Consider the following 25,550-nt stretch of genomic DNA (forward strand, 5'->3'; position numbering starts at 1 on the left):
TGGCTAATGTTTTGCAAATTTACACTTTTGAACTAGACAGTATTCTTGAAGGTCAATGTCACAGATTAATGTTTGTAACTCTGATGAATTTCAAAGAAGTAGTCTTATGAAAATTCATTTTTACAAGGGTATACAATTGGCAACTTTCATTGTTCTTGTTTGTAGGTCAGAGGTGGACATTGCTATGTTGCCGTACTTCATTATTTGATGTTGTCGCTTTGCATTTTCATGGATCTATTTCTAAGACCAAGTCTCAATTCTCAGGTCAATATCATTCTTTGTGTGTCCAAACTGTCACCAGAAGCTTTTCTTAAATAACACAGAATTAAATGTTTTTGCCCTGTACAGTCATTTCTTGATGGCCCTGTGCCTATCATTTGTATCAATAGCAAAATTCTAAGTCATGTGTGAAGTACTTACTTCTGTATTAACTCTATCTCTTAAGTCATTGATGGTAGCTGAATGGGACTTAAGTTTAATTTCTCAATGAATCATTTACTTCCATGGTATTTAGATCAACATTGTCTATTTTTGTGTCTCGCCTGTAGCTGTAGCTCACAAATTCTCAAAGATAGTGAGACAATAAAAGGTTTTTATGAATGCATCATGACCTAAGTCATGTCATATTACACATTTTTTTTATCCAATTTAAAGTATCAATGTAATTTTAATGGTTGGTCCAGAAGCTGTTCAAGTAAACAGGAAAATGTTTGGAATGTTGTGTTTTGTACCACTACCAAGATCCTATTTGCAAAGTTACGGTTACAGTCATCTCAAGATGACTTTCATGTGATGCCATGGCTGGAACTTAAAGCCATTAAAAGTAGTATTATCCAACATTGTATAAAAATTTACATATTGACTTTTCAGTGTCATTTTTCAAGGTCAAGGTCAAGCCAAGAACGTTTGTGGTGTCATGTTAAAAATGATGTGACTTTTTATGCATATTTTGCTAAAACCATCTAAAATTAGGCATAAGATGTTAACACATTGTCAGTCCATCCTTTGGTTAACATTTTCTTGTCTAGTCCATACTTTGTGATGGCTTGAGAGATTTCATAAAACTGCCCTTGTTTATGTCATAACAAGATGGTGTGTCACATGCCATATACAGGCCCCCAGTCAATAGGTTAAGCACACAAGTAAGGCAAGGGAAATTGTAATTAAGAGATTTTGTGCATGTTCTGGAGGAGAACTTTTAAACTATGGAAGATATTTTAATGAAACTTTATCCAGTTGAAACTTGATATCATCTGTCCTGTATTATAAGTAACTTTAGTTCCCATAATAATCAGATTAAAAATGCATGTTGACATCTCCAGAAATGACTATAATTGGTTAAACTTTAAAGGAGTATTTTTAGTTAATTCTTATTTATAACAACTTTCATAGCAACCATTAAAGTTCCATAGAAACCAGTAAGAAAATGTTTTAACATCCTCCCAAAAAATACACTAATAACATTTTTATCGAAGTATTGCAAGAAATATTTATTGCATCATATTCTACAAACTGATTATCTTGGTACCCTAGCCAGCCAGGTAAGAAACTTATTTTTCCCACCTTTTCCAAAACCACTTCATTTAATGTGGTCAAATGTTTTAGAAATGTTTAATGTGACATGTTTTAAGTAATGTTGTCTCATTTAGCCTCCATAATAATCAAGCATCTTTGACATCTCAGCCAGGTAGAAATTTGAATTTATTTTAATATTTGTAAAACTATTATGTCAATTTAAGTAAAACTTTCTAAATAAAAGAGATATTTTTTAAAGATTTATAAATAAAATATATTTTTTAAAGATTTTCATCAATTACAGTGTGTATGGAAACACACACACACACACACGATTTCGCAATCTCACAGATGTGACTAATTTAACAAAAAAGATGGAGGCGACATAGCTTGAGAGAACTGATTTTATGATGTTTCATTATTGCCAACGCATTTCTGCATTACTTCCACATTATAGACCATTATAAACAGTGCATGTCTAGCCTATTGTGCGGAGCATCAATGTCAGGGCACCTTCACACACACACACACACACATTTATATACTTAGTCCAGATATTTTTAAACAACGAAAGCCGAATGTAGCTAGAAGTAACTCGTTTAATGCGAATTGAATGCCTTATTAGATTGAACGCAAGCTTAATTTTAAAAAAGTCGACATTTTTAATCGAACAGCGAAAATAAAAGTCAGGTACAGTTTTCTTTTAAATTGATGCAGTAGAGCCCATTTACAGCTCGGCAAAGTCGGATAAAAATTAGAAGGGCTATTTCCTACCGTTGCACATATTCGACGATCGGTGTCTCATATGTTCTCACATAAAATTCGTCAGCATGACGGCTGTCTTTGTATAGGTTGAAAACGGATCATTACAGAAACGTAATTTGTAGCTGGTACTTGAAAGAGACGTTTTCAAACCATATTCAAACCATTTACATAGTATTAACGGCATATTCGCATGAGTCACGTGTTTTCGTGTTTACAATTTTAATCAGATACGGTCTTATAATATCAATGTAAAGCATACCTAACCAAATTTTACTACTTTAAGTCGTTCGTTTAGAAATCTTTAAGTTCATGTTTCAGATATAATAACAATTTTATTCATGACCTCAGCACTACATCGTCAAGTAATAGTCTTGTATTATTCTTACATTATAATAGTACTAATATTAGTACCCTTACTCGTACCTCAACCACAACAAATCAGGTTGAGGCTACGATATCGAAGCTAACATTATAAGACGTCTACCCTGGTATGTGTTGTTGACCCAAACAACATAAATGTCAGGGTAGACTAGTTTTGACTGAGCTGTGTAAAGTAGGTATAGAAGTAGATTGATTGATTGATTTGTATGGAAGGAGCATATATGTCTGGACAGGGCTGGAATCTGCAACCCAACGAGTCATTATAAATTTAAACTCTGGGTTATTTTAAATATGCTTTTATTGTTTTCATTTGTCGAAATGAATTTGCAGGTTCTAAAGAAGGTATTGAGGAAACCTGTGTGCCTTGAACCCAGTTAACATATGAATTAATTTCATAGGCAGATACAGGCTGGCCTGGATAGATGTCAAACCCACAACCCTTGGATTATGAATCTCATTGCCCTACCACCTGATATATGATGGCTTCCCCACAATATTAAATGATCTTTCTACTTGACCTTGGCTAGTGATAATAATTTATTTTATGCTAGGCAGTGAATTACTTTGAGATAATTGACTTTGATATTTCACTTGAGAGAAAACATGATTTTTCACTGGCTATCCGTGGACACATAACACTATAAGCATAGAATTCAAAGTTATTCTTAGATGCCTTCATAGTCGAGCAATAAATATACCAGCCTCCCAGTAAAGACAGCTAGAGTTCAATCCAAGAATGTGCCAAGTATGTTTTTCCTTAATGTTGACTTTGAATTGGTAACTAGGATTATGGTACTGTTATATTTTCTCAGACAGTAGAACATAAATTGTAAACTGCTAACATGGCACAAAATCCAATAAGAAATCTGTTATATGGTATATTTTGCTAGCCAGTATGTTTGAGTATAATATAAAAGAAAATGTGCTTCCTATGAGTGAATAATGGATATATTTCATCTCATTGGTGATAAACTGCAGTCAGGCTATGGAATTTTGTAAAATGGCACTTCTTGAAGTTCTAATAGCTTTCGAATATCATAAATAATATCACTTTATCTTGTTTGTAATGTTTTTGTTTAGCGCATCAATTTCATGTTAAGCGTTGGGCAAAATCATAAGAAAGAAAGAAAAAAACAAAGGGAAATAACTTTAGATGACTGCATGATCAGTGATAATGTAATTATTTCCCTTATACAGTGCTGTTTGTGATAAATCCTTCTGATTGATATAATTTATCAGTAAAAGTTAAAAATCAGTAATATATTACAAGATAACTCTTAGACTAATAAGACATGATATAAATGCTTTTTGAAATGACATGATTTAGCATTTGTAACCATCTTATGTCTTAACAGAAACATTGTGTGAAACTGAAATTTTGGATAATGTAAATTAGTTTTATGTTGCAGGTTCATGACTTATCTTTCAGAGAAAAGAAACAAAAACTAATGACTAACATAGGTACTACAGAGCAGTCAGAAATTGTGTCAATGAAAGATGAATATGCCAGACGAGAACTTCATCAGAAAAGACACTACTTCCTGTTCAGCGAATTACAGAATATGGCTCGTGAAATTCCTGGGTAATTATACGTGGTGTCAGTATTTTTGAAAGTACAGTGATCCATCACAATAAAACCCTATACTGCAGCCTTATGTTTTAATGCTGTGCCCTTTATAATGCTGTGCTATACCATGCCTTACTTACCCTTGATTTGCTGTATGTGTTTGAAGTCATATTATGACAAGCTTCAGTTTGTAAGACTTACTTATGTTTAGTAGATCTTACAATTTTTGTAAATCATGCTGATATTGTTTTCTACTGTTACATATGTGTACATTAAAAAAATATAGTGTCCACCTCGGATGTGGGAGGTCATGGGTTCAAACCCCAGCCAAGTCATACCAAAGATTTATAAAAGTAGTACTAACAGCTGCCTTGCTAGGTGCTCAGCATTAAGAGGTTGGTGTTAAGACTATTCAGCCTGGTGTCAGGATAGTGTCACAGGGTGGGACATGATGCTATATGTCTGCAGCATGATGCCCTAGTGCTAGATATCACTATAAACTGCCACACTGTAGACACCATAGCGATATGACTGAAAAATTGTTAAAGCTACATTAAAAATCTAAATCACACACACACATTAAACAAAATTGGTAATGCAAGGTAATGCAATTAGACATACAGTCTGCATATTTGCATTCGCTAACACCAGACGTACCACATTCATACTGGGGCTCCCAGGTGGCTGAGTGATCTAATTCATTCACCATTTCGGATCATGTATGTGAGAAAGCTTGCCAGTAGCTTCTTGTGGGTTGGTAGTTCTTTCCGGGGTTTTCCCAGGTTCTTCCTCCACCATTAATACTGGCTGCCTTGTGTAGCATATCTTGTGCTGAAAAATGGCGTTAAACCCTACAACAACAAAAACAACCACATGCATACTCACATAGTTACTAATTTGTAAACATTTACAGGCAGTAAACTAAGCGAAATCATCTTCATGTGTAAACATTATAGCCTATGCCTCACTTAATGTAAATAAAAATAAAAAATAATAATAAAGATAGAAACTGAAAATGTTTACAACTTTATTTTGCTACTTACTCATAGAAAGAGATATAGTTTGGTCATTGAAGGAATTTGACTGGTGAATGAGGGTAATAATTCTTAAAGAGGTTATTTTAAGGATGTAAATTAAGGGTAACTGGTAATTTTGGAGAGGTGACCACAGAGGGAAGTTGGACTGTATTGCATTCAAAAACTATACATTAGATTTCATAATGCAGAGGAAAAAGAAAATGTTAAAAGGTAATGCAGCATCTAAGAGAACAGACAGGATTTACTATTTGGACATAGTTTGTATGTCAGTACTTTAGAAGCAATAGAAGCTCAGCTTATAGGATTGCTATATTTTTGTACCATAAATCTGGTGATAACATCTCAAATAATAAGCCCTTTACGACATTTCTTTTTTTTCCCCCAGACTAAAGTGAGGAAGTAATGATTCCTTCCATCTGTCCATCTGCCTGTCTGTCCATAACCAGATCTCTCCTAAATCTCTAAAATTCATATGCCCCTATTTCAGTGACATTTCCATATTTTTGGGAGCCAGTCTTTGTACAGACATTGTCCATCTAGTGATCATGTGTGATTGTATGAGATGGGGTTAGATGTGACATGTAATTACCATGTGTTGTGGGATCAAATGTCAAAGTTATCAAACTTTTACATACATTGCCACTGTAATGACCATATGTGAGATGGGATGATGTAAAATTTAAAAAATTAACTCTGAGATGCAACTCCTGTGTCATGTTTTGAGGGCAGGGACACATAACTTATATGCATAATGCAAATCAGGGTCTGTGTTGTTTGTTTGATTACTCATAACAGACTACATTATTGAAGATATGATATTGCATTATGCAATGGCAGATATGGGTCTCTGATTCTACCTATAAGGCAGTATATATGGTAATAAAAAAAAGATGGGTATTTGTCATGCTGAGTACTGGAAGTATCTGTAGGTTGTTTATGCTTTGTTGTTTTTTTTGTACCCATTTCTCAGTTTAATGTTTGCAAATTATATTTCCACTGTATGGTCAGAGCTTTACGTATACAGGTATCAGTTTTTGAAAGAGTTATTGTACTGCAGCCAAAAGGTAGCATGGCCATTGGTCATTTTTTATTGGCCTTTGATCATTCTTTATTTCACTTTAGATTTAAATGTCTTTTCCAAAAATAATATGTGCATTTTACTCTGTATCAAAATATGTTGATCAGATAAACTTTGTAGCTGTGTAGCAACTAGACTATTGTAATATCTTATAAATGAACAGCCCCAAAAAGTATGACCTGATGGATTCTTGTGCTTTTCTTTGTTAAACATAAAACATAAAAATATCTTTACAAGTACAAATGTTGCAGTAGAACCCATTAGAATGAAGCCAAAGGAATCTGTGAAATTTGTTTGTTCCAAAAGGGTCTAAAGGAGAACATATCTGTTAAGTATATGGCAAATATATCAGTTATATGGCAAATAAAATGTGAAAAATTAGATGAATGTAGCAGTGTGTGAAACATAATGGTCACAGCATCTCTCTTTCCATCTCTCCATCCATCTGTCTGACATCCAGCTCTGGATAAAGATTATTAAAGGACAATATTTCTTTTTGTCTTCAGTGGATGATCATTTGACTTTGCCCACAAATGTGCTGGGGGAATGGGAAGAGGGGAAATTTCCCCAGAGATAGATGATCATAGAGGTCATGGGTTAAGGTCACAAGCAGTTGTTTAAATTTGTAGTGTTTGGTCAGTTATTATAGTTTCTGGATTTCACAATGGATTGGAATCAGACAAAACAAGGATATTTACCCTGGTAGTATAATTAGTGCTACTGATGTTGGATCAAAACAACAAAGGCCAGGGTCAAGGTCACATTGGTCAATTTCTTTTTTGGATTTTTTTTGGTGGGGGCTTCTATCATATGTCCAAGAATAGGTGTTAAACATATGACCACATTCACCAGTATATAGGGTTCATCCTTAAGATAATGGATCCAGACATCAAAAGTCAAGTTCACAGGATGAATTTTTCTTAACTTTTTAGGTTAATGTTTTAGGAGCTGTATGAAGTGGGTTATATCATCCATTTCCATTAGTGTATTACTATAACATTTGTCATATTATCAGGACAATGGTGCTGATGAAAGGTCAAATGTCAAGGTCACATGGGTTTTTGAGTCATGTGTTACTAAGGCACAGTGATATTGTCACTGGAGAGACAGTAAATTTATGTGTTTTATATTTTATCAGGAAGTACCAGCAGCGACTGCCATATGACTTGCTGTCCAGTCTGGCTAATGCACTGATTGACGCAACTGTATTTGAGATTGTACACAGTCTGAAGGAGGTCCAGCAGCTGGAGGAGAAAAACCTATTTAATCAGCGTAATAAACTTGTCAATGATCATAAAGGTATATTTTAGGTGCTTTTGTCCCCAAGGGCTATTGAAATACAACATGGAAATGAAACATGTCAGATTTACAAACTATTCAAAGAATCATAATGAATATGAAGAAAATTGAGTATTTTTTAATAGTGTTTTGGTCCTTCATCAGTATGTTTATATCTTTTTGTCCATCTGTCTCTTATGACACTTTTCATTTCTTTGAATTTACCTGAGTTATATGACCTGAATATCAATAAAACATTGTCAGAACAAATGAAATGATCAGTGATCAGATAAAAATCATGTAGGCCTATTGAACACTATAATTAGTGAAACATGGCTACATATCAGAGGAAAATTATGCAGACCTGAAGAACCCCATAACAAGTGAAATGGTGCCAAATATCAGAAGAAATTTATGCAGGCCTGATGAATCCCATAACATTTGAAATGGTGCCAAATATCAGATGAAAATTATGCAGGCCTGGTGAACCCCACAGCAAGTTAAATTTGCTAAAGATCCGATGAAAATAATGTAGGACTGTCGAACCCCACAACAAGTGAAGCACAGCTAAAGATCAGATGAAAATCATGTAGGCCTGTCACACCCCATAACAAGTGAAACATGGCCAAAGATCAGTTGAAAATCATATAGGCCTGCTGAATCTCATTACAAGTGAAACATGGCCAAAGAGCAGATGAAAATCATGTAGGCCTGTTGAACTCCACAAGTGAAACATGGCCAAAGATCAGATGAAACAGTATGTAGGCCTGCTGAACCCCATAACAAGTGAAACATGGCCAAAGATCAGATGCAAATCATGTAGGCATGTCAAACTCCACAACAAGTTAAACATGGCCAAAGATCAGATGAAACGATCTGTAGGCCTGTTGATCCCCGTAACAAGTGAAACATGGCCAAAGATCAGATGCAAACCTTGTAGGCCTGTCACACTCCATAACAAATGAAACATGGCCAATGATCAGATGAAAATCATTTAGGCCTGTCAAACTCCACAACAAGGGAAACATGGCCAAAGATCAGATGCAAATCATGTAGGCCTGTTGAACTCCACAACAAATGAAACATGGCCAAAGATGAGATGCAAATCATGTAGACCTGTTGAACTCTGCAATGAGTGAAACATGGCCAAATATGCAAATCATGCAGGCGTGTTGAACTCCACAACAAGTGAAATATGGCCAGTGATCAGGTGAAAATCATGTAGGCCTGTCGAACTTCGCAACAAGTGAAACATGACCAAAGATCAGATGCAAATCATGTAGGCTTGTCGAACTCCACAACAAGTGAAACATGTTCAAAGATCAGATGCAAATCATGTAGGCCTATTGAACTCCACAACTAGCGAAAGATGGTCAAAGATCAGATAAAAATCATGTAGGCCTGTCACACTATGCAACTAGTGAAACATGGCCAAAGATCAGATGCAAATCATGTAGGCCTGTTGAACTCCACAACAAGTGAAACATGGCCAAAGATCAGATAAAAATCATGTAGGCCTGTCGAACTCTGCAACAAGTGAAACATGGCCAAATATGCAAATCAGCAAGTGAAATATGGCCAATGATCAGGTGAAAATCATGTAGGCCTGTTGAACCCCATAAGAAGTGAAACATGGCTAAAGAGATCAGATGCAAATCATGTAGGCCTGTCGAACTCCACAACAAGTGAAACTTGGCCAAAGATCAGATAAAAATCATGTAGATCTGTCGAACCTCACAATTAAGATATGCAGGCCTGGCTAAATTATAATTGTATCTGAAGAAGAAATAAAATGTTACTGTATATACTCACATATAAGTCTATCCATCTGTAAACAATATAGATCCAGATCTACCATCATATAATACCCCTTTGTTTTATGTAAAGGAACAGAACTTGATGGGTGTGTCCTTGAGTGAAGCACTTTTAGCCAAACCTAACTATGATGTTGTGCTCTAAAACACCAAACCAAATTAATGATATTGAAGGATACTACTGACCATGAGCAAAATAGGACACAATTATCTACTTTTTGTGCCCCAATGTTTTGCTGTTGCCTTTAGCTGATTTTCTCTGATATGGCTGCATGTTCAGTATCAGAACTTGATGCAGAGCTAGCAACATGGTCAGCATGGACTAAATATAGATTTTGTGCATTAACACATACTGAAATTAACCTTGAATAAAACAGGGTACCAGACAAAGACCGAAAAATCACCTGACAGTACATGTATCACTTCCTTTGTAAACAAGGCATTTTGTTATTCTTCAGAAGTGTCATCTGTATAATTAAATTGCAGTACTGTACAATTTAGCAATAAAGGATAAATCGTTGTAACAGAGAAATAATATTTTAGAAGAAAAAGTAAAAGTTGTTAGATTTGATGACAATGGAGAGAGTTTACTTGCCGAATAATTTTATGTTGGGAATACTCAAATAAACAAAATTGTCACAGATAAGGAGAATAATCTGTCGCTGTGGAAAAATGTAGTAAATGGATAAAGAATTATTTTAAATATGAAACAATGTGTGTGGCAAAATTTAAATAATGTTTTTGAATGTTTTTGTAATGTGCATGCCAACAATACTCCTCACATTTCATGCCTAATAAGAAGAACTATTAATTTATGTTACTTTGAAATAACTCTGTTTTTAAGACAAGAAAAACATTTTAATAGGCACTCAGCATTAAAGGTTAGTGTTAGGACTGGTTGGCCTGGTGTCAGGATAATGTGACTGTAGTATCCCATGTGTCCAAAATTAATATTTTTACAGAATATTCTGGTGACAATTGCCTCAAATGGTAACCTTGCAGTATTTTATTTTCATCAATCGGTAGGGTTGACCTTGTCCAAATTTGAGTTCATTTCTGCTTGACCTGATTGACTTGTTTTTTGTTTTTTTTAAATTTCATTTAGTTAAAGAACTAATAATAGCTTCATTATTCTCTATGTATATAAGATTATGAACTGAATTGTTATTCAAGTAAACAAGGAGTAAATATGTTGATTTGGGTCAGGGTTTTGGAGATTCCCAAGTGAATTTTATAGGTTATTGCATTGTAGGTAAGCAAGGCTCAATCAATCATTGTAGAAGGTTATTTTCCATTAGGTAATGGTTGTTTTTAGAAAATGCTATATGTGACCCTGAGGTCAAACAGAGAACTAAATTTTCTTCTGACTGTGAGGATTTTACCAGTCATGCTTTAACATCTAGCACTTTAAGTTGTATTATGTTGTAAACAATTTTGGCCTAATTTTATTTATTTCAAATTATTGAATTTAAATGATTATTTTCTCAGGAAATACAAAAGTGCTGAGATAAAATTTTTTGGTAAAGACATTCATTGGAATTTATACTGAATTCAAACCTCGAATAATATTCCTGTGATTCAACAAGAGACTGTTGACACATCAGTACTTCATCGGCTATAACAGACACATCATCACCTTCCATTTTGGATCTCATCAGGACTTAAATTGAGTTTTATTCAGGACTTTTTATTACTAGGACTTGTGTCTTTAATTCTTAGATAATTTTTGGATTAAATTCACAATACTTAAAGTTCTATTTTCTCATTTTTCCTTTTGTATTCTAGGGAGATAAATTATTTGTTAAATTTTATGAAGCTTGATGTCTTCACTCTTTTCTGTTACTTTTTTTTAAAAGCATAGACTCATGACAATATATATATATATATATATATATATATATATATATATATATATATGTTTGTGTGTGTATTCACATATTTGTACACCTTGCATGAAATTTCACTTGTATTTTAGTTGTCAGGGCCTTTTTGGAGTGGGGAATTGTTGACTGCTATTATATCAATACAGTGATATTTTATTTTACAGCCCAGAAACATGAGATGCAGAGGAAGCATCGTGAAATGCTACAGATGTGTCAGCTCCACAATCAAGCTATAGTGCAGGCTCAGATTGACAGAGAACTGGAGGTCAATTGCCATATTATTCTTTTTCAGTCCAACCTCAATACTCTGACCTCTTGTATTAATCAATTACAATCCAGCCTCAGCTATCTGACCTCATTTATAAAATCATTTAATTCTATCCTCAACTATCAGACCTCTATTATTAAGTCATTTCAGTCTAACCTCAGCTATCTGACCTCTTATTTTCCCCCAATATAATGTCTTTTTATCTAGCCACAATAAAAGATAAATGATCCAGAAACCAGTTGTATAATGTTTTGTTCATTTAAATTAATGAAGCGTCCTTTTGTCTTCAGATTTTGTTCTTTATGTTAGTATTATTTATCTTTATAGGTATTTATCCAGGCAAAAGAATTGTGTTCCCAATAGACTCAGTGATCATTATTTGACTGTAAAATGTATAAGTACCACAAATGGATCCTTACATTTTCCTTTGGTCACTATAACTCACACACATGAATCTACTGTTTGGTAATATATATTCATTAAATATAATCTGTTTCAAACCCTTGATGAATCACTCCTGTGGCCAAATAGTTTGAGTGTTCAGCTTGGATGTGGGATGTCACTGGTTCAAACCCTGGCCATATCATGCAAAAGACTTATAAAAATGGTACTAACAGCTGCCTCATTAGGCGCTCAGCATTAAGAAGTTAGTTTAGGACTGGTCAGCCTGGTGTCAGGATAATGAGACTAGGTTGGGCATCATGCTACATGTCTGCGGCATGATGCCCTGGTGCTAGACATCACTATAAACTGCCACACTGCATACGTCATAGCAATATAACTGAAAAATTTGTAAAACTATGTTAAAAATCCAAATCACACACTCAGACCCTTGATAGGAATCACCAGGTGGTAGCAGGAAACCATAAATTTGTTTCTATGATTTTTAATGGATTTTTGTGTGTACATTTTTTAAAAGAATTTGTATAACAAAATGTTTATACACTGTGTTTACCAACTATAATGTCACATTTGCATTGTGGTAAATCCATTCACTTAAAATGCATCAGTTTGGCAAATGCATTTGATACGAGTTAAAAGAGGTTCAAACCCATGACCTCCTGCATCCTAGGCTTATACCCTAACCACTAGGCTACCGGAGCGGTCACTTCTGGAATGTAAAACTGTGTACATGGATATAAAAATAATAGACTCACAAGATCAAGTGCCATGCTAACTGGAGAAGCTGTCAAGGAAAAGTAAACTTCACTCTCTTCCATTATGAAAGTAAAACTAACTTTGCCCTGTGATTGTATGTAAACTTATTGACATTAAATTTTTATTGTTTTTGAAGTGTTCCATTGAGCAAGCTGAATAGTTCATTTTTTTTATCCCCAGACGAAATGTATTGCATTCAATTTGAACCACTGTTGATATCTGTTTTGTCAATAAAACAAGCATTTGCACATTCACTAGATATGTTTTAACAGCTGATTGAAAATTTACCGTTTTCAAGGTAATTTCTTATCTCTGCCCAATTTCCAGAAGTTTAAACTGGAAACATCAATAGGTAAACAACAATTTGTGTTTTAGGAATAGAATCAATGAATGCACTTTCTAAGTATGTTTTTGAAATATTTTAACTGAAGCATTTGCAATATTCGTAAAGTGAATTTGAAACTGAGTGAACTTGTCAGGTGGTAACAGTGCATCAGTGACCTCTGTGATCTGAATGGATGAACACTTCTGTGTAAAGACACCTGCACATGTGTTCCAGTGTGCAATTTATTGGGCCTGTTTCAGACTTCTTTAGAAAACTTTTTGACAACCTTTTAATAGTGAAATTTTAGAAACAGTTAAGTATTTATTACCTGTCTGTAATTATAATACTGTAATATATTTATTCCTATCAGTTAAAATTAGTCACTATATATACTGGTAGTTTTTGCTGTCCTATATTTGAGTCATATTGCCAACTTACAGTGCATAGCATTTCTCCTTTTCCCATCCAGATATACTCTTTCAAGTATGAATACACTGCATATGAAGATGATACATTCATACAAAATTTGTACATAATTTACATACAACAAAGTAAATTTTCTACTTGAAAATAAAATATAAATCATGAGAAATAGGACACATTACAAGATGAAGCATGGTGAGAGATCAGTGTCAGAAATTATATCACGGTGAAGTTGTGCAAAAAGGTTTTGAAGGAGAAATGTTAAAATATTTGTGTGTAGGGATAATTGACAATAATAATAATAATAATAATATAATAATAATAAATAAGAAAATAAATCATAGTGATAATAATAATACAGACAATAAAGTAATAAAAAATGTGATTACTTGGAAAGATATTAGTGCATACTTTGCATTGTTAGCACAACTAGTGACAGGCTATAATTTTTACCATATGAAGGTTAGATATTTTTTATTTAGTCCAAATTCCCAGTGACTTTTATATATTTAATTATCAGAGGTCTCCCTAGGATTTTTAAACTAGGAATCAAGGGCTCCCATTTTGGTAAAAATAGGAGTCCCACCAGCAGAAGTTGTAGTCCCTCCAGGGGTAAAGCTAGACTTGAATTTTAGGGAGAAGTGACTTCTCCTTTTGGACAGGAAATTTTAACTGAGTAACCAGATGATATTACTGTAATTTCAAGTTAGTAAAAATGCTTAATCAACTATCCTTAATCAATTTTTTTTAATTCTTTTTTTTATTTATACTTTTAAAAGTTTATAATAACGGCAATTTTCAAAGATTTCTAAACGTGTTTGAAACAACCTGTGTACCATGTACATGAGGGTAAATGCACGTGTCTTCAGATCATACTGTTCATTCTCATTTCTTCATTGCAGATAAAAATTACCATAACTATTCATACATAACACTCTAAAATGCATAAAATTACAGACATATCTCCTTTATAGTCGGTATATGTACTAAACCCTTCTTTCCTACAGAATCAACACACATGAGTGCATCTATTTTTAGAAGGAGAGGTTTTCGTAATGTAATCACTCCTTTTAATATAGCTTCATTACAACCATCCATTTACATGATTGCAAATTTATGGTTTATTATTTGTCTATGTACTTGTAGTAATTTTAGGCAGTGGTTAAATATTATCTGCTTTGCTGCTTTTTTCCATATTTTCACAAATATGTGCCTAGTCAGAAAACAAGTTAGACCTTACAACGCATCATGTGAATTCCACAACATAGCATTGTCCCGTACTTTCTTGACCTACATAATTTGCATTTTTAAACTTAAAATCTTTAATAAAGTAATACCTAGGCATTGCTTTCAATGAATTGTATATTTTTCTGAATATATTTGCGCGATGATTGACAAAAACAGACAATCTAATAAGCTGGTATAACCCAGACTTAGTGATGTCCAGCATTATTTCCCATTACTCCTACTGGTTCACTTACATTTTCAAACTAAGTGTACAAGAGGCAGTTGATATATATCCAGATCACCGATTCTGATCTTAAAACAAAAATTTTTATGTACACAGTATTGTTAAAGTGTCGAAACACAAGTTTGTATGTTTTATCATCAAAGGATAGCATGCGAAAATTGGGCAGTGATAGTTGCTGCCTTCTTGGGTAAGGGTTAATGGTCAATCAGCTATCAAAACACATGCTTGTGAATGGGCAAGGGTTTGTTTGTCAACGTAATTGATATCAAAATTAGTCCTAGCTACTAATGTCCTGATGAATGCATTTCTCTTCAACACTAGAACTAACCGCACTAAAGCAAGGGATCATCTCAGAAAGTATGGTCAGTCATTGTACTTCTTAAAAACTCACAGGGCAAAGTCATTTTTCACTTTCCTTACAGAAGAAGGCGAAGTTTACATTTTTTTACACGACTTTGTCACCCACTTCACCTGGTAGCCCCCGGCAAAGTCATACCAAAGACTTACAAAAATGGAACTAACAGCTGCCTCGGTTCGTGCTCAGCATTAAGAGGTTAGTGTTAGGACTGGTCAGCGTGGTGTCAGGATAATGTGACTGGGTGGGACATCATGCTACATGTCTGCAGCATGATGCCCCAATGCTAGACATCACTATAAACTGTCACATTGCAGACATCGTAGCGATATAACTGAAACATTGTTAAAGCTGCATTAAAAATCCAAATCACACACACATACATGGTAGCGTTTCCCCTGGCCCTCCCAAAAATCTATGAAAATTAGAAGAACTATTGGTTGCCATTGAGTTTAATTTCCACATTCTTTATAACACAGACATAGCTCTTGTTTGTCCATCAGAGTGAGACTGAATTTTGTCAATCCAAGTAAGGACTTATTCCAAACTAGGCATCACACACTTTCTTACACTTAGCTACTGTCCCATCTGAACTATCAATTCTAGCAGCTTTAGCACTCTTCTGAATCTTGTTACAATCTTTGTAAGTTTGCAGTTTAACCCCAAAATACCTATCTAGATTTGTGAATGGCATTTTGTCTAAGTCTCAACATGTCTTGTTTGTACGGTTACGTGCACTGCTTATTCTGCTACATTCGGAAATGACCACAATAACAAAAGCTAAAGTTGTTTATTTGATGTAAATGACCACATGTACATCTCTGTGTCTTTCTGCCTCTGAATTCAATAACTGTAAAAATCAGTATACTTTCCCACCTGGCCACCAGTCAAAGCCTTGAAACTTGCTGCCCAGCTATTGCATCATGTTTTTTTAAAGTACCCTTATAATGGCAACAATAATGGCAACATGTACATTAAGGGGTCTTTCAGCCACTGAATTCTGTCATTGTAAATGTCAGCACATTTTCTGGCAAAGCAGGTGGCTAAAGCAGGATTGGCAAGTCTTTGAATTTTGCCACACACATATTACATGCGTACAGAGGACTTCCACTTAAGTGATTTTCTGCGTCCCAGATAAAACAAATTGCATCCAAATACGCGTGCTTAATCGTTTCCAAGACCTCTGACTATTTTCTTTGACTTGTTGCATTTTGAGGTTGTCAAAATATGTACAGTCAAAGCTGTCAGTAGCAACAACTGATGAATAAAGATCAGAACTGTACACAGTTAAGCTCTGTCACATAGACTTTGTCCTATAAATATGTATTCAGTCCTTTTGTAACTCCAAACATTTTTTGTTTTTTTAGGTAGTGATTCACTCGCCATGATTTTCGTCTAGAAGAAAAAATAAATCTCTTATACAACAAAAGAACCACTTGGCAACTGTTCTCACATTTGTACGACATTTCTTAGATTGTACATGTGTTGGACAGTCGTGCAAATTTTAATCCATTTTTATGAGTCAGTGTAAGAGAAGTTTCTTTGTCTTAAAATTTGCTTTTTAATGCTTCACTGCTTCTTCGTGAATTTCTCATGAATTTGCTCTATAATAAACAGATATAACAATCTGCAATGAAATGCAGTCAATTTCCAACTATATAGTTTTGGTCTTCCTTTCGATTTCATAATCCCATGAAAGAATCGGTTGTGGGACAGGTAATCTGGATAAAATCAGTCTTTACAGCAGTACATACCGATGCAGTCATATGGCAGTATACCTCATTAGGGTCATGGTCAAGTCAGATTTGGAGGAAACATACAGGATTTTATGTTTCAGTATCAATAGCTACAGTAACATCTGTATCGAAGACAACATTTAGAAACCCCATTTTCTCAACTTCTGTATAAATTATGCAAAAGACACCAGCCTGTAAAGGATCTAATTTAGGAACCACTTAAATTTCCTAACTTCTGTGTAATGGACACCTGTTCATAAAGGAATATAGTTAGGAACTCTCTTATTTAACTAATATGCACATCATTTTATAGAAAACAACATTTTAGAACCTCCTTTTCTGAATTTCCATGTTAAGGACACCTGTAAATTTTATGGTCCTGTTGGTGTCCTTTTATTGACAGGTTTAACTACTTTACATACAAGTTTACATATTTACCATCTTCCATATATCCCCTACCCCTCCTGCTGTCCTTGAGAAACATTTGTTGTTCTTTCAGACCTTGGAACGGCGATGTGAAGAGGAAGTACGTAGGAAGGACATGAAGATAATCCTGGAGCTCGATCAGAAATTAATTGACCAGCAGAATATTCTGGAAAAAGCAGGAGTTCCTGGATTTTTTGTCACCAACAAGCCACAGGATATTCGCCTTCAGATGTACCTGCTGGAGTTCATCCAAAGACTCAGTCAGATGGAGTTGCCTACATAACAGTCAGGATGTAATAATTTTTTTTACCCCTTTTTGATGTGGTGGGTTAGATATACCTGTTGCAGGTTAGATATACCTGTTGTGGGTTAGATGTACCTGTTGTGGGTTAGATCTACCTGTTGCTGCTAGTCTCCAGATATAGACCTCAAATCAGTGTGGATGTTGTTACTTCCAGTGCTCTTCTAGAGTTTTGTGCTTTTAATGCCAGTGATCACCAGAATGGTATTGAAGTGTTTTCCAGTAGAAGACACCTTTCTGCACAAGTTTTTGATGTGGAACTAGTTGGATAAATGTAGGTGCAGTTGACTTTAGTCAGAGATATAGTGCAAATAATCTCTTTTATGTGCATTTCTAAATTGAAGCATTTTCATTTTTGAAAATTTTAATCTTAGTAACTGTTGTGATTAAAAATGAGGAAAAGAACATAGTACTTTAGCTGCTTTTGACCCATGTGTGTGAGTTACCAGCATGCATACATTACTGCACAATGTAAGTTTTTGGGTATTCCATTGTCAGGTTAATGCCTGTAAGCACGTAAAATAAGTAGGATTTGATACAAAATTTGTTAACAGTATTTAATGTATTTCTACATTAGAGAAAGGAAGATGGCAAGGAAATGCAAATGAGCAGCATGCACAGTGGTAGATACTAGTTATATTATCATACATTGTCATATCGTATATTGCCATTACAATGCATTATTAAATTTTGTTTATGTTGACATTAGAAAAGAGATTCAGATTGGCAATATCAACAAAATTTGAGATACACATCCACCTTGAACCATGTTAAGCCATTAAACATTCACTACAATACAGAACACTTATATAGCTGTGTGTGTGTGCTATGATCTACTGTGTATTTACATGTTTGTCAGATTTAAATACCAACACTCTGCAGTGGTCAGTGCAAGAATAAATAGAATTTTCATGAAGCAGTTACCTTGTCCTTTGCACTTGGTCAAGCACATTTTCACAGGTCCCTATAAAATAAGATAGTGTAAACACTGATACATGTGTTACTATGATCATATTATTAATGAAGTTCTATCATTATCATTCTGCAACTTCATGCTGACAGTAATATCACTAGTAAATACTAGTTTTTAGTTCTACTGGCTGTGGACCATAAGAACTTTTATGATGGTTTGTTTCCAACATTCATCTGTCTGTTAGCACAAGTTTGTTATCACAACTTCTCATAGACTACTTCGAGGATGAACATGAACTTTTACACACATCCCATGGTCTAGTTGGTCCCAAATAAAAATGGTACTGGTTCTGATATCCAATATGGCCATGAGAGTACAGTTATCTTCAAAATCTTATTGCTTTTTCTGATGAGTGGACTCGTATCAACAGTGAGTTTCTATTAAAAGATTTCTTTTAATGTCTTGTTAGTGCTAAATGAAAATGGTGCTGATCTGACATTAAATATGCCTGCCATGGCAACCATCTTGAAATGTTTTTTTTTTATTGCTACTCCCCCCAAGTGAAAAATGTTGATATGGGGTTTTCACCAGGAGACTTATTTTTGATGCCCACTTGGTCACACGTGAAATGTTCTGCTTAAATATCCTGTATGACTGGCACAGTGGCTATCATGTAAATCTTGTTATGCCTACTATGACAGCCATCTTGAAATATTTTATTTTCATTCCTCCTGAGTTGAAACACATATCGATATGAGGTATTTACCAGAAGACTTCCTTTGCTGTCTAGTTGATTCTATGAAAATTGTGATGATCTGACCTTTAAAATGGCCACTACATTGGCCATCATAAAAATAATGTAATCACACCTTCTCCTACATGCATAGTGATATCAACATTGCATTTGACCAAAAACTTCATATTTTGTCTAGCTGGTTCTAAATGAAAATGATGTCACTCTGAAATCCATTATAGCTACCATCACAGCCAGCTTGAAAATCTTGTTATTGCTACTCCTAGATGGATGGCACATCAACATGGAGTTTCAACAAAAGACTTCTTATGCTTTCTAGTTGGTCCTAAATGAAAATGGTGCCAATCTGACATGTAGTTTGACTTTCATTTTCAGATTATTTTGGGGTGTTGTGTTTATTGTAATTGCAAAATATAGTTTGTCCAATAATATTTGTGTTTGTCATTATCATTCAAACCCAGAAATGAGTAACTTATTCCAAATCTGGATTTAATTTAGAATGCATTTTGGAATTAATTTTTTGTGACTTTTGTTGTTATTCCTTTCAGGTTTGTATATTCAGCAATTATCTCTTGGGTTTTTTTTGCAGTCTCAGAAATGGATTCATATTTTATGCTTATTGCTTCCAGTCATCCTTTCTTTTATTGTCATTCATTTAGAAGTGATTGGAAATGCATTTGCCAAAGTCAGGTTTCCTTTTATGAGGGGTTTAAATGAGAGAAATATAGACTTTTTATCTTGTCTTATTAAAATTGTGCTTTAATAAAATTAACAGACATTGAATTTAAGATAAATAAAAAATCTACAATGGCAAAAACAAAAAACTTTTTACAGACATAACCAACTAGCAGTTGTTATGTCTTCCTCAACAAGAAAAATGTTGCCACTTGTAAGGAATGAAAAACTGTCGGTGTAAAGAATCTGACCAAGGATTACCATGTAAAAGTACTTTCAAGAGAGAAATTTGGCAGCATCCTGATAAGCAATGATTAAAATCAGATCTTCATTGTCCTATTTCTCCTACAAATATCAGATATGTTCCCCAACCATGTTACAGATTATTAGCCAGCTTTTCACGAATTCATCCCTACTTGAAGACCAAAATCATTGTTTACTGTCTGTCTCATGTAGGAAAAGGACAATAACTCTTGCCCATTACCTCCCCTTGATACCACCAGGAGTGGCTAGTTTGTTTTAGCTTCACTGATGTACTGATAACATCATATATTTTACCACTGGACAATCCATGACATTTTAGTGTTCAGATTGAACCATCCAACTTTAATTTTGGATGTATTGTGTTGGGCAATCATTCTTCCACAGGTTGTATACATTATTTGTACAATTTCTGTAAATTTGAGTGACTTTGTCACCTTTTTGGACTTTGTCTATTTATGATCACATTAAACCATGCTGTCATTGACCTAATGTTGTCATGCATGAGTTAGCATGAAACTATTTTCACTTACTCTGTTAGTAATGGAGATGGGTCAGTGAGTTAGTAACGTTGAATTGGTGATTTATGCTTTGTTTTCTCTTTTTGTATCATTTCAGTAGAAATGTTAACTAAATGCATGAAATGCAAAGTTTAAAGCAACATTCCAGAAGGTATCATGGGGAAGAAAGATGGAATAAGTCGAGGAAGATAACGTTAATATCCTCATTACACAACCAAAATTTGTCACTTGCAATTCCAACTCATTGTGGGAGTGTCCCCCAACTTTAGGCAGCTAAGTGGACATAAGTTGCTCCCCACATGTCTGAGCATGGTCTTCTGGCATGTAAGTCCAGACACATGTGGTTTGTACTGGATCCATTGGATCTATTTAACGATACAACCTCATCGTCACATGCCATCCTACCATAACCAACCTTTTGAGAAAATGGTCCAATGAACTAGGATTTATGGGGATCTTAATAACAGATCCATCTTTTTAGCCGTATCATCAGCAGACGTAACCTTAATATGATGGAGATTACAGTGACAAATTTGTCCGTCCAGACAGGCCCTTGGAGGGGCTGGTATCAGTGATAGCCCTCCAACTCTCCCAGCATGGGCACTTATTTGATCAAACAGTCCGGCCAACAAGGATTTATGTGGATCTTAGTAACAGATCCTTCCATTTAGTGATACCATCAGCAACATACCCTTAATATAACAGAGATTTCAATGAGAAATTTGTCCAGCCAGCCAGGTTCTTTGAGCCGCCAGTACTGGTGATAGCCAGATCATCTTCTATACCACTGGCATCCAAGCCGACCATATGCCTGGCAAACCAGCTGGCTGTTCCTGCAGTGGGGGACTTCCATATGTTCACTACTTGTGCACACAGGAGTGTTAATGCAATTTGCAAAGAGGTTGGAATTGACTCATTGATGCCACCTAGATTGGATTATCTAGAGCTGCAGGCAGAACTGTATCAGGGCTTAACACACAGTGAGTGTGATGAACGTTTTAAAATCATCCATAGATCCGACCATGGAACATACTGAATTTAGCCTCAAGGCCACAGTAGATGACACTTAAAGGGTGTTGGCAACTTCAGAATGCCATATACCTCCTACCTCTACTCAAGACTGTAAAGTTAAAGCCTTGGTGAGATACCGTCCTTTTGGCTCCTTCCCCAGTCAGCTAAAATTAAGGAGAACAATGATTGCCTGTCAGGTATAACCAGGAATTCTAAGGCTTTCTTTTCAGGAAGCCAAGTATCAGCAGCATTCTCAGCTTGCAGGTACAATGCTTACCTAGATGCCTTCAGTACTGACCTCCAGGCCGATGACAAAAAAGAAAAGCAGCCAGTCACACTCACTGTTTCTAAAGTGGACAATAATGTGTTCCATGCCATATTAAAGTTAGTCCAGATTGTTGTCACTAGGTTTTCAGTGTTAGATGTTAAGGTCATTGTGTTGACTGCTTTGGTCAACTTCCACCTGATATGATGTGACACATGTCTGTAGTTCACGTCACTCAGGACACATCTATCATTAAGGATGATCCAGTTTGGATCACCATTACTCTTCAGAGGAAAAATAAAAGAAGTTCTGAGACATGCAGGTCAGGAACTGCACCTCCAACTTGCCGCTCAACATACACAGGCGTTTCAAAAGAATCAGTCCCCACCACTGTGGCAGGACGATAAGCAGGCTTGTGACAAGGGATCTTTACAATCAAATGTGCAATATAGATCTCAGCCTAATGCCAGGAGGCAACAGTCTAACCAGGCTAGGAGGCAATGAAACAGAGGTGGCAAGAGAACAAGTTTTTCTGCCTTCAAGCCTCTTAACTCTAGACATTGACCTACCTTCCCCACTTTCTATGGCCAGCCTTTTATATTTTACTAAGAGTGCTTTTTGTTAAATTATATTTCTGATTTTATAAACTTAAAATAAAAATTGTTTAGGTAAGCTATATAATTTGGATGACAAAGTTTATGTGATCTTGGTACACCAAACTGGACTTGAGAGGCATACATGTGGTGTTATTAAAATTACAAGTCCATGAAAAATCTGTTGTTGTTGTGGGGTTTAACACCATTTTTCAGCACATGATAGGCTATGCATGGCAGCCAATATTAATGGTGGAGGAAGAACCTGGGAAAACCCCAGGAAGAACCACCGGCCCATGAGAAGCTACTGGCAAGTTTTCTCGTATACCCACATTGGCGGAATCTTAGACTTGAACCCACGCAGACAGAGGTGAGATGGCAGTGATCTGTAACGCATTAAAAATCTGTAGGATTGGCATTATCTAATTTCCATTCAAGTACATTTATCAATTACAAATCATAAATTTCCCTACATTTAGTATTTTTTGTGTCATTTCAGTGTTGAAATAATCTGAGCAATACAACGGCACAATGGCACCATGTGTCGCTGCAAAACAACACAATGTGTTGGGTCCAACTCAAACCACACACCACTGACAGCTGGTTCCAGAATGTGCCACTTCCACAGCTATCATTTAAATTGAGCAGTCAGCAGTATAAATCAAATAGGATTCAATCTAATAGATAATAAAATTTGAGAAGAAAAAAAAGATTAATCTACAAAAATGAATTAACATGGCTATTGGGTCGGAATACAGGTGATGCTCAATATATGCCAATTACAATATGTGCTTCCATTTTATTGCCATTTATTATGAAGAATTAACATTTAATTTGTACTACTCGGTTCATTTTTATGCCATTGCTGTGACACATGCACATATCTAGTTTGTGCATGCATTTCCATCTCATTACTGTCATTATTTCATATTTTTTTATACAGTTTTTTATTTTGCCATGACTTCAGTTTTTGGCATAAATTGAGCATCATCTGTATGTGACATTAAATATAAAATAATTGAAACTAAACTATACAATGTGTTCTTGATGGCAAACAGCTTATGGCCATCGTGTTATTCATTTTTCACCTTTCATTTCTAATGAATACTCATTCTAAAGCCTTTATTTACAATACAGTTTAGTGTGAAATATAGAAATTTATTGGTGCTGAATTATTTCATTAATATACTTTCATTGTGAAAAACGTATCAAAGTATTTTTCACATGTTAAAATATGATCTTTCCCCTCATGCCATAAGATGAATCTGCCTACAAAAGTTATACTTGCAGCAAAGGAAAACGTATTTTATGAGCTAGAGCTACAATAAATAGAAACTGATTTATGTTTTCAGCTAAAGATTTTTGACTCATCACTTTTAGCTTCAAGTTATGTCCCTTGTACTACCTTGTGAAAATTATTGCACTGGATTTAATATTCAGACTTAGTTTTGTATTTTGGTAGAATGAACAAGTTTGCAAAATGTCAAATGGCATTAGCTGATTACTTCACCTACTGTTCACGTAAATTAATGATATTTATATGATCCGTCAATTGATATGCATGAAATTTAGGTTGAGGAGCAGTGGGGATGCTGAAGAGTGAGTTTACTCTTCTAAGCTTCGATTCAGAAGCACATTTTATATGTAATAAAAAAACTTCTTTTCCTGTGTAAATATCAGATATATTTCATTTTGGGGTACTTCAACACTCATTTTGTGACCCAAATCAGTAAGTCAGAACAAGTTACTGAATTCTTACTTTGCCTGAGTCACATTTAAGAAAAACATGTCATGACTTTGCATAAATAGAAATATCATGACAAGCATACTGCTGTGTATACATTTACATTGTTTTTGAAGGATTATCATACCAGAACATATTTTGTTGCAGTGCATGCATTGAGCTGATTGCTAAACAATGCATCACATGAAAATTGTCATTTTGTATCTATCAAATATTATTGATTAAAAACAGAAACAACAATCACTGACTCATTTTTTGAAGCCAGAAGCTCATGAAGACTTGGAGATACTACTCTGGAAAGTAGCTTATCTTATTTAAAGAAATCAAACACCTGCTGTTTAAATCATTGGCCATCTTCAATGGAACATGTGCTTATCACCTAACAATTCTGTTAATGAGCTTAATATATACCCATCTCATAATTTATATATAAGTAAAATATAAAAACACCTTGTGATATCAGATGATGTGATGACATTGTGCTGAGGAAAAGATTAACAGCTGAGGCATCCAAATGTATTTCACTACACTATTCTGCAGTTTGGTCAGATAAAATCAAATTTATTCATCATGTCTTAGACTCGAACATTTTTGCCCGTTTATGGAACCCGTGAATTAACTTGAATCTTTTTGCTTGCTCAGGTTTAGTAAATTTTGTTTGAAATGGGCAAAAGTGAAAGATCCTTTCTATATGGCCTTTTCTGTAAGATATTGGGTCTAATAATCCTGTCTATATGGCCTTTTCTGTAAGATATTGGGTCTAATAATCCTGCATATTCCTTTTCTTCAATGAACAAAGTTGATTATGTGCCAGTCCATGACTTTCCTCATTACTGGTACTGACAGAGCAATGTTGAGCATTGGAATGCTGTGAAAGCAGGAATTTAAAGACCGATTAGTTAAGGAATCAGTTAAAGAATGCGTTTGAAAGGTCAGAATCCAATCACTATCGGATTTACACGGGAAGAATTAAATTTCTCTTCCACAAAGTTACAAGTTTACATGGTACTGCCTTTAACCGTACCCCCCAGT

General features: G+C 34.9%; 1 protein-coding gene across 5 annotated transcripts; it reads left to right on the plus strand.

Annotated features, from left to right (window-relative positions):
- Window positions 1-2,285: 2,285 nt before the first annotated feature.
- Window positions 2,286-24,758, plus strand: LOC149786840 (protein DGCR6-like). 5 transcript variants are annotated; one of them, XM_089977369.1, is made up of 6 exons: window positions 2,286-2,405; window positions 4,091-4,243; window positions 7,482-7,642; window positions 11,483-11,583; window positions 17,554-17,773; window positions 23,274-24,758. In XM_089977369.1, exons 2-5 carry the CDS (start codon window positions 4,110-4,112, stop codon window positions 17,761-17,763), a joined length of 606 nt encoding a protein of 201 aa, XP_089833495.1. In that variant the 5' UTR covers window positions 2,286-2,405; window positions 4,091-4,109; the 3' UTR covers window positions 17,764-17,773; window positions 23,274-24,758. The 5 variants fall into 5 exon arrangements, with proteins under 5 accessions (XP_089833495.1, XP_089833494.1, XP_089833498.1 ...); XM_089977368.1 differs by lacking the exon at window positions 23,274-24,758 and having other exon boundaries at window positions 17,554-18,697; XM_089977372.1 differs by lacking the exon at window positions 23,274-24,758 and having other exon boundaries at window positions 7,482-7,615; window positions 17,554-18,697.
- The last annotated feature ends 792 nt before the right edge of the window (window positions 24,759-25,550 follow it).

The sequence above is a fragment of the Sinohyriopsis cumingii genome, chromosome 12, assembly GCF_028554795.1.
Source record: "Sinohyriopsis cumingii isolate HCF-2022 chromosome 12, ASM2855479v2, whole genome shotgun sequence".
NCBI classification, from domain to species: domain Eukaryota; kingdom Metazoa; phylum Mollusca; class Bivalvia; order Unionida; family Unionidae; genus Sinohyriopsis; species Sinohyriopsis cumingii.

Excerpts from the sequence above, each read along its gene's own strand:
- LOC149786840 (XM_089977369.1), top strand. The coding sequence starts at position 4,110 with ATGACTAACATAGGTACTACAGAGCAGTCAGAAATTGTGTCAATGAAA. Across the intron at positions 7,643-11,482 it reads ACTTGTCAATGATCATAAAG|CCCAGAAACATGAGATGCAG; the intron begins GTATATTTTAGG and ends TTTATTTTACAG. Across the intron at positions 11,584-17,553 it reads AGATTGACAGAGAACTGGAG|ACCTTGGAACGGCGATGTGA; the intron begins GTCAATTGCCAT and ends TTGTTCTTTCAG.